Genomic DNA, 15,077 nt, shown 5'->3' with positions numbered 1-15,077 from the left:
CATCGAGAGAGAGCAGACTGAACTGGGCTAATGTCATCAGCTCATTCAGGGGTTCTGTGACAGGGGCCCAACATTTGCTGCTTCGCCCCTGAACACACTTCACGAGTGAAATCTCCCACTTGTGCCAGAGGGAGGCCTTCTTGTGCCAGACTTTTGGGTTTCTTACTTTGTGAAGGATTAAATGTGGGCTGCACGTCAGAATGTAGTGTTACATATTACCAAATATATCCATTTTATTCATTATTCATTATCTAACAGCAGTTTTGTGGTGCATGAGAATTTTTTCATTTCTTCAAGCTAAAACATTTCATGTTTACTGAAATTGTTTTAGCATGCATTTTTCTCGAGTGTTTCAATGTTGTTGCTCAACAGTGTTTCAATGTTGTATACTTTTTGCCATATTTAAACCAGAGGATTTCTTCTCAAATTACTGTCAATAAACAGCAGGTTCCCATTGTGACAATTTAACCATGTAATGGTTTGCTTTAAACTGTTACATTGTAATAATGTGTTGAGAGAAAAAAAGTAAAAAATAAATGCCCCCTTTTCTGAATGCATACGCTTCAAAATAATGTTGTAAATCAAAGCTTTACAGATCTTTGTTGCAAAGGGCGATTAAACAAAATGTGTGTGTGTGTGTGTGTGTATATATATATATATTAGTGCTGTCAAATGATTAATTATGATTAATTGCATCCAAAATAAAAGTTTTTGCTTAAATGTATGTGTGATGTTTATTTTATATATACAGTACAGCCCAAAAGTTTGGACACACCTTCTCATTCAAAGAGTTTTCTTTATTTTCATGACTATGAAAATTGTAGAGTCACACTGAAGGCATCAAAACTATGAATTAACACATGTGGAATTATATATGGAATTATATACATAACAAAAAAGTGTGAAACAACTGAAATATGTCATATTCTAGGTTCTTCAAAGTAGCCAACTTTTGCTTTGATTACTGCTTTGCACACTCTTGGCTTTCTCTTGATGAGCTTCAGGAGGTAGTCACCTGAAATGGTCTTCCAACAGTCTTGAAGGAGTTCCCCGAGAGATGCTTAGCACTTGTTGACCTTTTGCCTTCAGTCTACGGTCCAGCTCACCCCTAAACCATCTCGATTGGGTTCAGGTCCAGTGACTGTGGAGGCCATCACTCTCCTCTTGGTCAAATAGCCCTTGATGCCTTCAGTGTGACTACAATTTTCATAGTCATGAAAATAAAGAAAACTCTTTGAATGAGAAGGTGTGTCCAAACTTTTGGTCTGGACTGTATATATAAACACACACACATTGTATATATACATAATTTTAATGATCTCAAAATGAGGCATATATTACTCTTATTTTAAGATAATTAAGATTCTATGCATATGTGACATTTTAATGACAATTAAGCACATTTCCTCCCCCAATCTCATTACCATAATGCACAGTACAATGTCATTGTCATTACTGTAATGTACAACAAATAATACATTTAAGTGACTTAAAGTGTCGGTTTTGCTGCTTTCAGTTAATGCTGACTTACATTAAAAATCATAGTAAATATCAAAATGAGAATTTAGCTTCTTATTTCTATTTATTTTGGGGTGTAATATGACCTGGCCGTTATAAGATTTGCTTGTTAGGGTATTGTTTAATAGCTAATTTGTTAAAGACTTGTTTAGTTTCATTTTAATCAGAATAATCTGAACGCCACACTTCATTCAAAAGTGTCAAATCTGCAGGTTCCTCCAAACGATCCTCTTCACTTTCACGTCAGATTCGCAGTGCATGCAAGAAAAGTTCAGCTTCTTTTTCTCCCGAGACGTATGGAGATCCGTTTCTGGCTCATCAAGTCAAGAAGAAAACCACAAATATGGGTCATTCCTTTCCTGCTATGAGCCAAATATGTAACAAGCAGGTGTAGTCTGAGGTCACATGACTCATGATGTCACAAATCAAACACAAGCCTCCAGACGACTGTCCCGCCAAGATCAAATAACATTAACATTTATTCATTTGGCAGATGATTTTATGCAAAACAACTTACAAGGAACAGTACAACACAAGCGTTTATTCATTCAGATAAAATACGTTCCTCTTCTCTTGTCCCAAACCGAGACCAATAAGTTAACCTGATGTTCACGACACACTTTATTATTCAAAAGTACAGGACAGAAAATTGCAAAGGTAAGGCAATTAAATCATTAGCGTCATTATTATTTATTAGTAATTCTAGGAGTATAATACCGCCCCCGTGTGGCTTTAAATATTAAATAAATGAAACGATGGAAAACACCCGATGCACTGAAAAAACCAATGGGCTTTCTTTCACATGGCACTTTTGTGAACACTGTGAAACATGTAAAGACTAATCAAAACATTGCACGATACAATCCAGATTTACATGTCACATCAATCTCTAAGCCATACAGTGAGTGTGACAGGAATGAAGTGTGACATGCTTTTACGCCAAAGCAAAAAAAATCCCATATTACCTCATAATCAGGCCTGACTCGGTCAAGCTGTGTTATGATTGTTTTTAAGTCAATATACACTGATTGTAAACATAATACTTACCAAAACACTACAGACACAAGCTCACCACCCAAACACATTTGTGTGGCATATAATGTAACTCAATACTAATATATTTGATACTTTGTGTAGATAGATGCTGTAACCATTAGAGAAGAAACCCTGAAACCACGTTACACAAACACACACACCTGTAATAATCAGACACACCTGGGTACTGTACACACCTGGATTAATACAGTTCATAAAGCAGAAACGTCCTACTCTGATGCACCTCAGCAGTATTTGGCTGTATATTCCTGACTATAAAGCAAACAGGGGTTCGGGGGATCACGACAAAGCACGTTTCTTTGTGTATGGACATCTGACGTCTGGAGCTGGTCACATGATGGCGCTGCAGCAGCTGGACTTCTGCTTCTGTGACTCGATGTAATCGTGGATCTTGAACTTGGGCTCGTGGGGCTTCTGGATGTTTCTGTGCTTGAGTGCTCTGTGTGGAAACAAAAGAGAATCAACAATCTTGAAGTGCTTAAGTTTAAATAAACTTGCGCAAACAAAGTGTTCCTGTAGCTCAATTGGTAGAGCATTGTGCTATCAAGGTTGTGGGTTCGATTCCCCGGGAACACATGATAGGTAAAAATTAGTAGCCTAAATGAGTCGCTTCGGATAAATGCGTCTGCTAAATGCAATAATTTATTTAAATTTAAAGTGCGCGTAATAGTACTGAATGTGCACTTGTATTGTAGATGCAGATAAAGTAATACGTTATGAAATAGCACTCATTTAAAGAGCGTGTATTAAAAGATATGACACTTTAATGACTGTTTCTTAATCATACTTAATTACAGTGACGTTTTTAAAAGTGTACTTGCGTCAAAACGTTTTACTTTAAAACACTTTTAAAATCATTTAAATATATATTTTTTAAAGTGCAGATATTTTAATTCAATGTTTGATTTAAAGTTAATAAATTTTAAGTGCTAAAAATATGCAATTACAAATGTATTTAAATAAATGACCATAAATGAAATGCAGCAACGCACTTTAACCAAAAAAGCTAAAATCCTCAAACCTTGCCAAGGCTTGGAAGGCCAGTTCCACATTGACACCGGTCTTGGCACTGGTCTCCATGAAAGGGACTCCATATTCCTTCAATAAAGAAAAAGCAGAGTATTGCAGATAAATAAACTGTGATGTTTACTGATCGTTTGTAATAGCAGGTAAACATGGACATGTTAAATTAAATTTATTCTCATACCTTAGCCAGCTGCTGTCCTTCTTCATGCGTGATCACCCTCTCAGCGGTCATGTCTGACTGTAATCACACATTAATATAAAACAGCAACGTATTTGTGTTTTTGGAAGACTACAGTGAAACTACCCTTCAAATACAGTACATGTGCTGGTCTATTTAATTAACCAACAAAAGTAAGAATAGAGGTCCTGTGGATCTTTAACAGCTGATGAGATTTTATCAAACAAAAGAAAAAAAGAAAAGGTTTGCCGATGCGTTTCATGTTTTATATCATATTTGATCAATTTCACGACTCGTGTAGTATGATATACAGTAGGAGAATATGGTGCTCATGCTAAAAGGAGGAAAACTATTTTTTTTTTTCATTATTTCATCAGAGGCCCAAACTGAGCAGAAGTATGCAATTCTGTAGGGCAAAAAAAAAAACATTCTGACAGCTCACACTGTAAATCAATGAGATCCTTATAACTTGGAACGCTGGCCTAGTTTACTTTCACTGTAAAAGCATTACTTTAAAACACCAGGGGAAGAGCAAATATATTCTGTGCTAACTGCATTTTGACACAAATGCTCTTTCCATTAAAGCCTTCTGCATCATATTTGACATGCAAATACCCAAGTGCTTGAAATTAACAACACGTTGAAAACTCTCCTGTAAAACCTGTCTATTACATGTCTTCTGTCATCTGATTGATAGTTTAGATTTTTTTTTTTAGCAAGTAAAAGGCCTTTTAGTACTATTGTACATACAATACATCCTGTTTCAGGTTGTGATGCATGTGCTGGGAAATCTTTTCTAGAACAAACGCAAGAACAACTTTAATATTGTTGGTAATATTTACTGCACTAGAGCTTCTTAGGTTTGTTTGATTTTCCATACATTAATTTTAGACCGAATCAAACGTTCCATCAGGCTTTTGAAGAAAGTTTATTCATCTCTCCATCATCATTGCATTGCACTGCATTATATGTCAAATCCTGATGTAACGTGAATTTTTTTTCATTACACTTTATTTTAAGTTGTCCTTGTTACAGTATAATTATACATTTAAGTACCGAGTAATATGAATTAACTACATGTACTTAATATATGATTAGGATTAGGGTTTGGCTTAGGGTTAATTGCATGTAATTTTGCATAATTAATTGTTATTATAATATTAAGTACATGTAATGTGTAACAAGGAGGATTTCTGGCTCTATTAGCTCCATTAGGGGGTGCTAAAACCAGTTAGAGCAGTTTCACCAGAACACATCATAATCACTCATCAAGACAGAGTTAAACACGACTAAAGGTGGTGAAAATGCTTGTGTCTAAAATGAATTACTGCCTGAAACGACACACTGAAACACAAAAGGTAGAGAAGCATAAAGGCATAACTGATTTGAAGCTCTCTCTCTCTCCGTGTGTGCGTGTTTGCATGTCCATTAAAACATTATTTGCACCTTTAAAGAGGGTCTGTTTATTTCTGTCCACTCCTTTCAGGAAGTCCCACTTACCTTGTTGCCGAGCAGCATGATGACCACATCCTTCTGTGCATACTCATGAATTTCAGTTAGCCAGGCCTGTGCAGCGACGGACATGCCAAACACAAATAAATTAATCATTAAAACACTCTGAAGTACAAGGAACGCTTCAGCTGTAGAAATGCGTGTCATTTCACAACCCACGCTAACGACAGCAAGGAGATGACTTCCAATAAATACATATCAAAAAACGTCCTGATGGGTTAGTTTGTCTTACTCTGATGTTGTCGAAGGAGGACTTTCTGGTGATGTCATACAGCAGCAGCAGAGCTGCAACGGAAAGGACAGCATGTTCAGATGACTGCGTATGATTCAGAGATGAACTTTATAGTAATTAAACACTGACTCAAAAGTCTGCAGTGTTCTTCAGAAGTGGTGACTGAACATTTGACCGCAGTGTTTAACGTGAATCTCCCACAGAGACTCAAACTCAATGAAAAGCTCTGCTGAGATATCGTTTTTACCCTTTGAGATATATATATATATATGGTATCTATGCATATTTGAGTAAATCCAGATGGCGACCCACACACATATATTAGAAAACACGATGTGCTTGAGCCAACTTTACACTGCCTGTCCAGTCTACTCCTTCATTAACCGCCTTTAGTTTTTAGAACATTGCACTTTCATTGTGGCACTGTTTCGACAACAATCCCACAATGAAAGTGCAATGTTATAAAATGTTGTTGTCATACAACATTTAAAAAAAAGTTTGTTTTTGCCCGACTATTGACAATGGGAGAGTCGAACCACCCTGTAAAGTGGAAAATGCACATGTATTTATACTTAACACTGGTTGAAAACATTTGAATTAACCCTCCTGCTGTCAAACTATGGTTTGATGAACTGATATCTACTCTACACCTGGAGCGGACTAGATATCTCTACAAAGACAACACTGCTCACTTCTGTTACCTCAACAGGAATTCGATTCATTAATGCAATGTATTCTAACTTAAACGTTGTGTGTCTATGTCACTGTTTTGTATAAAATGTGTTGTGTTGTAAAAATCACGGTAATGCAAGGCCCTATGTGACTTACTGCTTTAAAAAGACCTGTAGTAAAATGAAGGTGGCATATTTACCCTGAGCGTCTCTGTAGTAGGCGTGAGTAACACTGCGGAACCTCTCCTGACCGGCCGTGTCCCAAATCTGCAGGTGAACCATAGATGTCATGAAGCGGTACATTTAGGACACTTGACTGGGGGGGGGGGGGGGGTTCTGTCCCAGTTAACCTGAACTGAACCGGAGTATCAACTTGAACCACGTCTGAAATGTTTCCAAATCCATTATAGAGAGAGACAAAGCTGTAACCATTAAGAATAATTTGTTTTGTGATTTCGTCCTGATGTAATAAACCTGATCTCTGAACAGGCAGGAGGCCGGCCAAATTGAATTTTGTGAAGAAAATGTGAGCGGCGCTTGCCTGTGCACCACACACCACCACCTGCAGTCTGGCTGGTTGCTAGGGCATTCCTAGCTGGTTGCTAGGGTGTTATCAGTGATTTTCCAAGTCAAGAGTTCACTCCTCAGTCTTTATGACATTCTGGTCTGAAGATACAGCTCGGCTCCCTCCAGTGTGGGGGAAAGATACTTTTAAAAGTAATGGATTACAATAATGCGTTACTTCATAAAAAAGTATTTAATCGCGTTACTTCGTTACTTTTTATGGAAAGTAATCATTACATTACTTGTGCATTTTTTTTTTTTTTGGTCACCTGAGTTGGGCTTGCTCATTCATTTTTAATAACAATTGAGTGAAAAAAAGTATAATTTTTGGGGACTGTAAAGTCCCATTTACAACAAAAGAAATAAATAAACATCATGCTAAAGAAAATGCCAATACGCCCAGTTTCTCACAACATGGAGACAAGAGATACATCAGTGAATAAATTGGAAAATAAAGTAATTTGCGTTACTTATCTGAAAAACTAACTCATATTTTCTTGTGTTTCTTTACTAGTTACTTGAAAAAAGTAATCTGATTACATATCTGGTGTTATTTGAAATGCGTACTGACTCCTTTCTTCCCTCTAGACATTTGGGATTTTTGTAATCCGTTTTATCATCTGATCATAACAGCAGACATCTGCTCAAGTTGCATGATTTGAGGCAAGATAGAACAAGACAGGAGTTCAACACTCGATGTAATTAATAATGATGCTTGTCTTGTTTGCTTACCTGGAGTTTGATTTTCATGTTATCCACAGACACCACCTTATTCTGCAGGCAACAGGAAGAAAAAGAAACCCATTAAAACACCAAAAGTACTTAGGAAACCACATTACACTTCCCTTTTTCACAAGTGAAAGACAAAATAATGAACAGTATACAGTTTGCTATTTAAGGAAATCAAGCACGGCCAAATAGGAAAACAATATAGCTGCTACTAAAGTGAACATTTCTGCTTTTGTGTTGCAAGGCTCTACACATAGACTTAATTATACAGTTGAGATGAAATAACAGACCAGCTGCTTAATTTCCTGTTTATGTCAGCCGTTACTTCCTTTGTAAACTAAATGTTTTAAAAATGACACCTTCTACACTGAGAGGACCAGACTTATCAGATGTTTTCATGCACCAAATGGCAATCCAGTCAGAGACGTCAGTCACACAAATGGAAGTGAGAATTTCAGAGATGAGTAATTATCAACCGCAGACATTCACATACAGGCACCCGTTTAGTCCCAACAATCTTTCAATCCTGAATCTCTACACAGAGACTTTAGTTAATGCTGACGCATCAAAAACGTAGGCGTTTAAAGTTGAAGCATGTCATTTTTTCGCCACTTGCTCCTTTCTCAGCTTAACATGCAGAGAAAACACAAAGTAGTTTGATTTGTAGGTGCCACCATTTACACAGAAGCCGCGTCATTCACCTTTTCATCATGTCACATTTTCAGCAACAGGAGAGTAAATGACGACAAAACTGCTCATGTGGTGGACTATAGAGTAATCGTAATCACTAAGACACACTTTGGCTGCGTACTCCTTCCAGGAAGTTCTGCATAAATTAAATTTTAGCGGAGCACAAAGCAATTCGAGGAGAACATTAACCGGTTCAGTAAGAACGCAGGTACAGTATGTCTCCATTGTTCCTTCAATCCCCATTGCATAGCGGACTTGAATGAAAACACAAATCTTTTTCTTGACAGAAGTGTCTTCAGCAGAGCTCGGCTGTCTCATTGTTTCTACAAGGGCAGGCCAACAAAAGCTGCAGAAAAAGATGAAATGAAATCCACTTACAAGTGGGTGATGATTAGGATTGGGAATTGAAAATGGGTTCACTTTTAGAATACCAAATTTTAACAATACTCAAGTGTTGATGTTTTTGTATTTGCTCTCGAAAATAAATAAATGAACAATCAAAAAGGTTTTCTTCTCTTCGGCTGGATGGAATAGCTAATGGACCAGTTTCACATTTCTGGGTCTCTCCTAAGCAGAAGTCATCATAGTTAAGTGAATTTCTATCATGCTAAATGGAAAATTTTTTTTATGGCAGTCCTATTTGTTCCAATAGCAAGGAAAAACAATCTATGAAAGACTTTCTATGTCTACAAAAGAGAAACAAAAATAGAGAAATGGGTTACGTTGGTCAGAAGACGTAAATTTTCCATTACTCGTTATGTAATTTAATCGTCAGACAGAAAAACAAAAGTACAATGTTATAAACGCACATTTAAAAAAAAAGATTAATGTAAAGACGTTGCCAGATGTATGATGTGGAAATCTGTTAAAATGTACATTTGAATTGTTTATGGCAAAATCAGCACTAGTTAAAAACATAATAAAGACATAGTGACCACTTTGCGTTTTACTTAATGAACACAAAAGTGACATTTGAAAATAAAAATCATATGTACATAATGAGCAAAAAATGCTTCTTTTATAATCACTTAAGCGATTTCAGTGCAAGTTTACTGAGCGAAAACATTTGTTATAATTAAAACTGACTTTACCGCACAACCAAAGTTTTACAGCGAACAACATAGTGAGTCATATGAATATTTGCGCTTCTTTCATGGTTGGTTTTTGAAGCGCGACGAAGTGAGATGACAATCTTTTTTGGGGGGTGAACTATCCCTTTAAATCAGTGTCAGTCATGAACAAATATTGATGGTACTTCCTTGAAAGTCCTAAAAGAATCAATAATGGAAATGTTAAAAGACTGGGATCAAAGCCAGAATCGTTACATTCCTTACAATTTCCAAACCTGCAGTGGTGATGATATATGACTATAGGATATTCATCTATCAGTTGTTCTAGGAATCAGCTTGATCTCTCCAAGTCTCAACCTATTATTTGAAAAATGGATACCCAACCTTGTTTCAGGTGCAAGGCTCTTTTGACAACGGAAAGGATATGGATTTATGAAAAACATACATCTTTCAGGGCCTCTGCCTATCCAGCATAAATCAAGCATAGCAATCAATTTGTTGTAATGGCTTCCCATTTCTCTGGCATCGTACTTGCTCTGCTCTGGCTCCCACACATCCTCATGCTGAGCAAGTGCTACAAGGAAGAGCCCAAAATAGACACAGGCTATAGTGCTGCCGCTGTGCCATTCAAAAAAAAATACCAGCACAGAAACGCTTCACTGTTTCCCTGAGCCACAGCAGATAAGATGCTTCTTTTCAATTTCGACGTTGTTGGCAGGCTTTCAAAGAATGAGGGTTTAAAACTGAAAGCATGGCACTTTCTGGCACTTTCGACTCGAATCTGACATTCAAAACCAGTCCGCATCACATGTCAAGCCTTGACCGTTTCAAGGTCTTTTATGCTAACGTTCACTTCCTTGCAAAAACACATACTGTGAAACCAAATTGACTGTCTTTGCTTGAGGGCGAAAATCTATTAGTGGAGCATGACAAACTTTATTTTCCTCCACTAACATGCACACCCTTAACGTCAACTGACCACAGTCTCTTACATTAGCATGTTGGTGCATTAACCAAAAATGAAAACTTGACTCTGACATTTTAAATTCTCAGTTTGAAAAAATAAACCCTAAATACTGATGACGAATATTGCATTTAGTGGCGTATGCCAATTTTTGTTTTCAAATGCTCTCTACAATGAAAATTTCGGTAGTAATTGTACCTTTAGCGAATGATGATATACAGGCCAATGAGCTCTTTGATAGGCCACACTCAAACTTTCTGTTTTAATAGGAGATGCATCATTTCACTGGGTCTCTAAAGTATTGATAATACTGAAGTAGCTAAAGCTCTTTTCTAACATATTGCGACAAAGTGCAACAGTTTATTGTAAAAGGTAATGTAATGCAAGACTTGGTAGTGTTCTATCCATTGGTTGTTTACTGGATTTTGAGATGTGGCTGTTGCACTAAAAATCGAATTGTAGCTTGCAGTCAATTTTGTGGAGGGACGGGGTTTAAGTGGACTAAATTACTCGAGGTCCAACATATGTCAGATTGAAAGGTCAAAAAAAGATATATGCATGGATGAATCATTCACAAATAACATGCATTTAGAAAACAGTACACGTGAGTTTTCATCTCAGGCTGACTTTAAAGGGGAGGTTCACTTTGCGATTTCACTTTTTTAACATTAGTTCGAGTGTAATGTTGCTGTTTGAGCATGAATAATATCTGCAAAGTTACAAAGCTGAAAGATCTTTTAAAATTCTGCCAGTTTAATGCCTACAAACACAAAAACTAAAAAGTTACTTCCTGGGTTCGTGACATCACAAACCCTGGTAAAAAAACGCCATCGGGAAAAGATAGTAAAGGGGGCGAGGTCATGCTTTGCTGCTTTAGAGAAGAGGAAGAGAAAACTAGAGGTGCACGTAAAAATCGAAATCATATATGAATCGCGATTCTGTTTTCTAATGGATTCACAAGTTTCAAAATCAATGTTCTAAAGCAGAGGTTCTTAATACCGTCGCCCTGCATCTCTCTCTGTCATTCTGCATTGAACTGTTACAATTATACACTTATTTTCACATAGCTATGAGAAGCGTTAAACATAGCCGTGCTTGCAGTTGTCGTACTGTATTAAAGCTATAATCAGGATAAAACCGTATATTAAAAGCTAACATAAGCAGTAGCATTTACATATAACAGCATATCTAAAAGTATGAGACAACAACAAACAATAAACATAGGCCTACCATTAAAAGCCGTGCTTGCACAGGTTCTGCACGATCCTCTTCAATAATATCCTCTGCGTCTCAATCAAGCTCAAACTGTTAATCGATATCAACGACGCCATTGTTTACAACTGGAGCTGATGCCACTGAGGTGACACGCACTAGAGGTGGTTTGGCCAATCACAACACACTGGGCTCGCTAGCCAATCAGAGCCCATCGCCTGTTTCTGAGGGAGGGGCTTCATAAAATAAAGAAATGACCAGCACGTTTCTCAGAGAAGGGGCAGAGCAGTGTGGAATAAAGGAAATGTATGTGAAAAATGTTGGACTGCACCCCATAAAAACAATCAAGCCTAGAAAAAAAACAACACCACCACCACCTAACCACCCCTTTAAATACACCCCAGGTCAGTTTTAACCAAAATCACTCTCTTTTTCTCCCTAAGTGCTTGGAAGGTGCAGCTCAAGACCCAAAGAGTCATGGGGCGACAGGTTAATCATTTAGCCAGACTGAAACGTGAACGAGCATCAGATTGACCTGTTATATCCAAACACTCCAAGTCATCTTGAGTGGCACAATGGCTTCACAGATTTGTCTGAGAGGTGGCTGGACTGCACCAGCACCACTTCAGAAGACCACAGAGATTTGCACAGTTAAATACCAATGGAGAGTGAAAGCAAACACACACACACACACACACACACACCTTCTCTATGATGGAGTGCCAGAACAGCTTATTGATTAGATGCTGGATGTAAGTGTTAAAGGATCATATCATATTTTTCTAAGCATCATGTTTTTTGCCTCCGAGGTCCACTTATTTTATTAGATTTTGATGAATAATCTCAGAATTAAAGAATAAATATTTTAAAGGATGCTGGTAACAAAAAAATGCTGTTTTTTGTGCCCAGTGAGTTGCACTGAATGGACAAAAAAGCAAAAGAAGTAATCTGTTTTCTTATGTTCCACCGAAGAAATTAAGACATGCTTGGAACGACACGAGGGCAAGTAAATGATGACAGATTTTTCAATTTTGGGTAAATTCTCTCTTTACATCTGTGGAATAAACATCCTCTTCACATGTGAAATGAGCAACAGCACTTTGCTGTGAGCTGCGGGTTCGCTTTCGGGTCTAATATCGTTTGTGAGGTCTCATCCTTCAACAACAGCCTCTTGGCGAAGCGGCATTATATTGTGACATTTGTGCGATTCAGAAAACAATCTGCTCTGAAATGCGCAGCTCAAACTGTTAAGATGAGACTGAAACAATCATGGACCTTTTTTTGAGCAGCTCTTTTTTTTTTGACATCATGAGCATACTTCTATTGTTCGTTAAAGACGATAACTATGATGTTGATTATAACCACTGTATAAAGCCGTATATCCCTCCTTATTCTACGAGAACCCAGCTAACGAATGTTCTCAGAACACTGGTTAACATGTAAACAGAATGTTCATTTGAAAGTTGTTTAAAAGTTCTAAAATGCATTATTTATATAGTGTTCATGGAATTTTTTTAAACAATTAATAAGGATGCACTCCATTTCTAATACATTTTTAGACATTAGTTCTGGTTTCAGAACATTTAGAGGACATTCACAACTAACGTTTCAATTATTACTGCAAAAACAAACCACATTGATCATAATAAAAACATTGCGAGCCAATTCAAAAAAAAAAAAACTTTTAGCTCTGAAACTTACAATACATCAGAAGCTTATTTTAGAACAGATTTATCATGACCTCCATCAGTAGATATAAACATGTTGTGTAAAGAGAAGCAAACCAGCTCCATCCACTGCTGGCTCACCCTAAAGTCTATCCCCACTGTGGCAATGAAGTTGCCTCCCAGAAAGGCACCATCTTTAAAGCGCACCAGGACGCAGGTCTTCCCCACTGCAGAGTCTCCCAGCAGCATCACCTAAAGGCATCAGGGTCAGAGACAGCTGTTAGGCCTACAACCACATCCTGGTTCTGTTTAATGAGCTCTAACTGTTCACCAACTTTATGTTAAAGTCAACACGGAATGACATTCACAAGCCACTTTACTTCCATAAATTGACACTAAGGGGAACAAGACAAAACTGTCAGGAGAGAATCAGTTTTATCTGTCATAAATGACCACAGTGTGGAAAGTGTGACAGGTTTGAAAATGATTGAGAGTATCATACAGCCACAAATCATGCACAATAAACCAGAAACATGCATTTAAAGTGTAATCAGGGTTTTTATGTTTGCTTCCATGTTGACTTTAACACCAAAATGCAGTTGTTTTCAACCGAAGAAAATGCTTTGCAATGGAAAGGAAACTCAAATTGTGACATGTGTTTGCCCAGTTGTGTCTTACTGGCATTTCATCACGTTCTTTGCAGAAACTAGTGTTGCTCAATCCCAACATTGCATATTGTTTATCACTTTAAAGCTAGGCATTTTCTTCACTTGAAATACAGTAAGACAGAGGCAAAAACAGCTCCTCTTATTGGACGAAAATAAATCCTCAAGGGATCATTCTGGAATCCCTGAGACTTGTATCATTGTGTCTCCTCAGATGCATTGAGATGACTCCCTCCCTGAGTCAATATTTATCCACCAGTGAGGGAAAAGTCAAACTACTATTGCATTACCTAAATATTAAAGGTAATGCATCAAATAATAATAATAAAAAAAAGGTTTCATTTTCCAATGGGAGAAATCTACTATGTTATATTAATAATTTTACTAAATTGATTATACTTTGAATGACTATTTTCTTTACTTTTGTTGAATCAGTCATTTATCTACTGCGTTTGTCACCACTTTGGTCCAAACGCAAAACCAGTGCTGAAGATCCACTGCTATATTCTACTATTAGACAGTGAACTACTATGACATTTGCATGCAAAACGACACGTCCGCAGCCATTTAAAGAGAATCCATACAGTTGCATGGCTGTGAACATGCCTTTGCGTTTTTGAAAAGTGATTTCCAAGTAGAAGCCGCACGCACGCGCGCGCGCCACAGGTGCCAACTAAATGATGGGAACATTTCTCAGTCTCAACACAAATCATGACACCAGAAATAAACTTAACAATAAAATATAACTCACACCTTGAAGGCAATATCGAAATACTCATTGACCGAGGCGCATCGCTCCAGCACGTTTCTCGACGTTCCGTTTTTAACCCCATTCTCCTTCAGTGTTGCTTTTCTGTTTGACATCGCGGAAACAAATAACGAGGATCTTTGCTTTCGTTGATGTTCTTCTCAAGACGCGCCGGTGACTAGATCACGAATGCATCACATAGTGCATCTTAAACGCGCCCAAACTTCACCAGATGCTGGCTGAGGATGCGGATATATGAAGAAACACACACAGAAAAAAATGCATCTATCCAAAAAACGTCCTCTTCATCATCTTAAACCGCAGACCATGATCGTTATCGTACAGTTGCGCGCATAATCTCACAAGAAGATCGCTCATGAGCAACAGGCTCCCGTGGGTTACACACACACACACAGGTGCCAGATCACACTGATTGAGAGAGAGGAGGAGAGCGACCAGTGACACCCAGCAAGCGACGCGACGCGACTAAACCAGACGCGAGAAGCCCATTATAATCTGCGACCTCGCGCCGCATCGTTCATTATAATAGGAGCGTTGTGGTTTTGTCGCGTCGC

The 15,077-nt window shown here is 37.7% G+C and overlaps 1 protein-coding gene across 1 annotated transcript; it reads right to left on the bottom strand.

Annotated features, from left to right (window-relative positions):
- Positions 1–1,971: 1,971 nt before the first annotated feature.
- Positions 1,972–15,077, bottom strand: LOC113046587 (ras-related protein Rab-37). Its single transcript, XM_026207425.1, has 9 exons — positions 14,508–15,077; positions 13,231–13,341; positions 7,490–7,531; positions 6,394–6,460; positions 5,523–5,575; positions 5,279–5,344; positions 3,782–3,838; positions 3,596–3,672; positions 1,972–3,013 (listed from the first exon to the last, which is right to left on the bottom strand). Exons 1-9 carry the CDS (start codon positions 14,616–14,618, stop codon positions 2,905–2,907), a joined length of 693 nt encoding a protein of 230 aa, XP_026063210.1. The 5' UTR covers positions 14,619–15,077; the 3' UTR covers positions 1,972–2,904.

This window comes from Carassius auratus, chromosome 28 (genome assembly GCF_003368295.1).
Source record: "Carassius auratus strain Wakin chromosome 28, ASM336829v1, whole genome shotgun sequence".
In the NCBI taxonomy this organism is placed as follows: Eukaryota; Metazoa; Chordata; class Actinopteri; order Cypriniformes; family Cyprinidae; genus Carassius; species Carassius auratus.
Note: the sequence above shows the minus strand (reverse complement) of the source record. Positions and strands in the feature narration are given on the sequence as shown.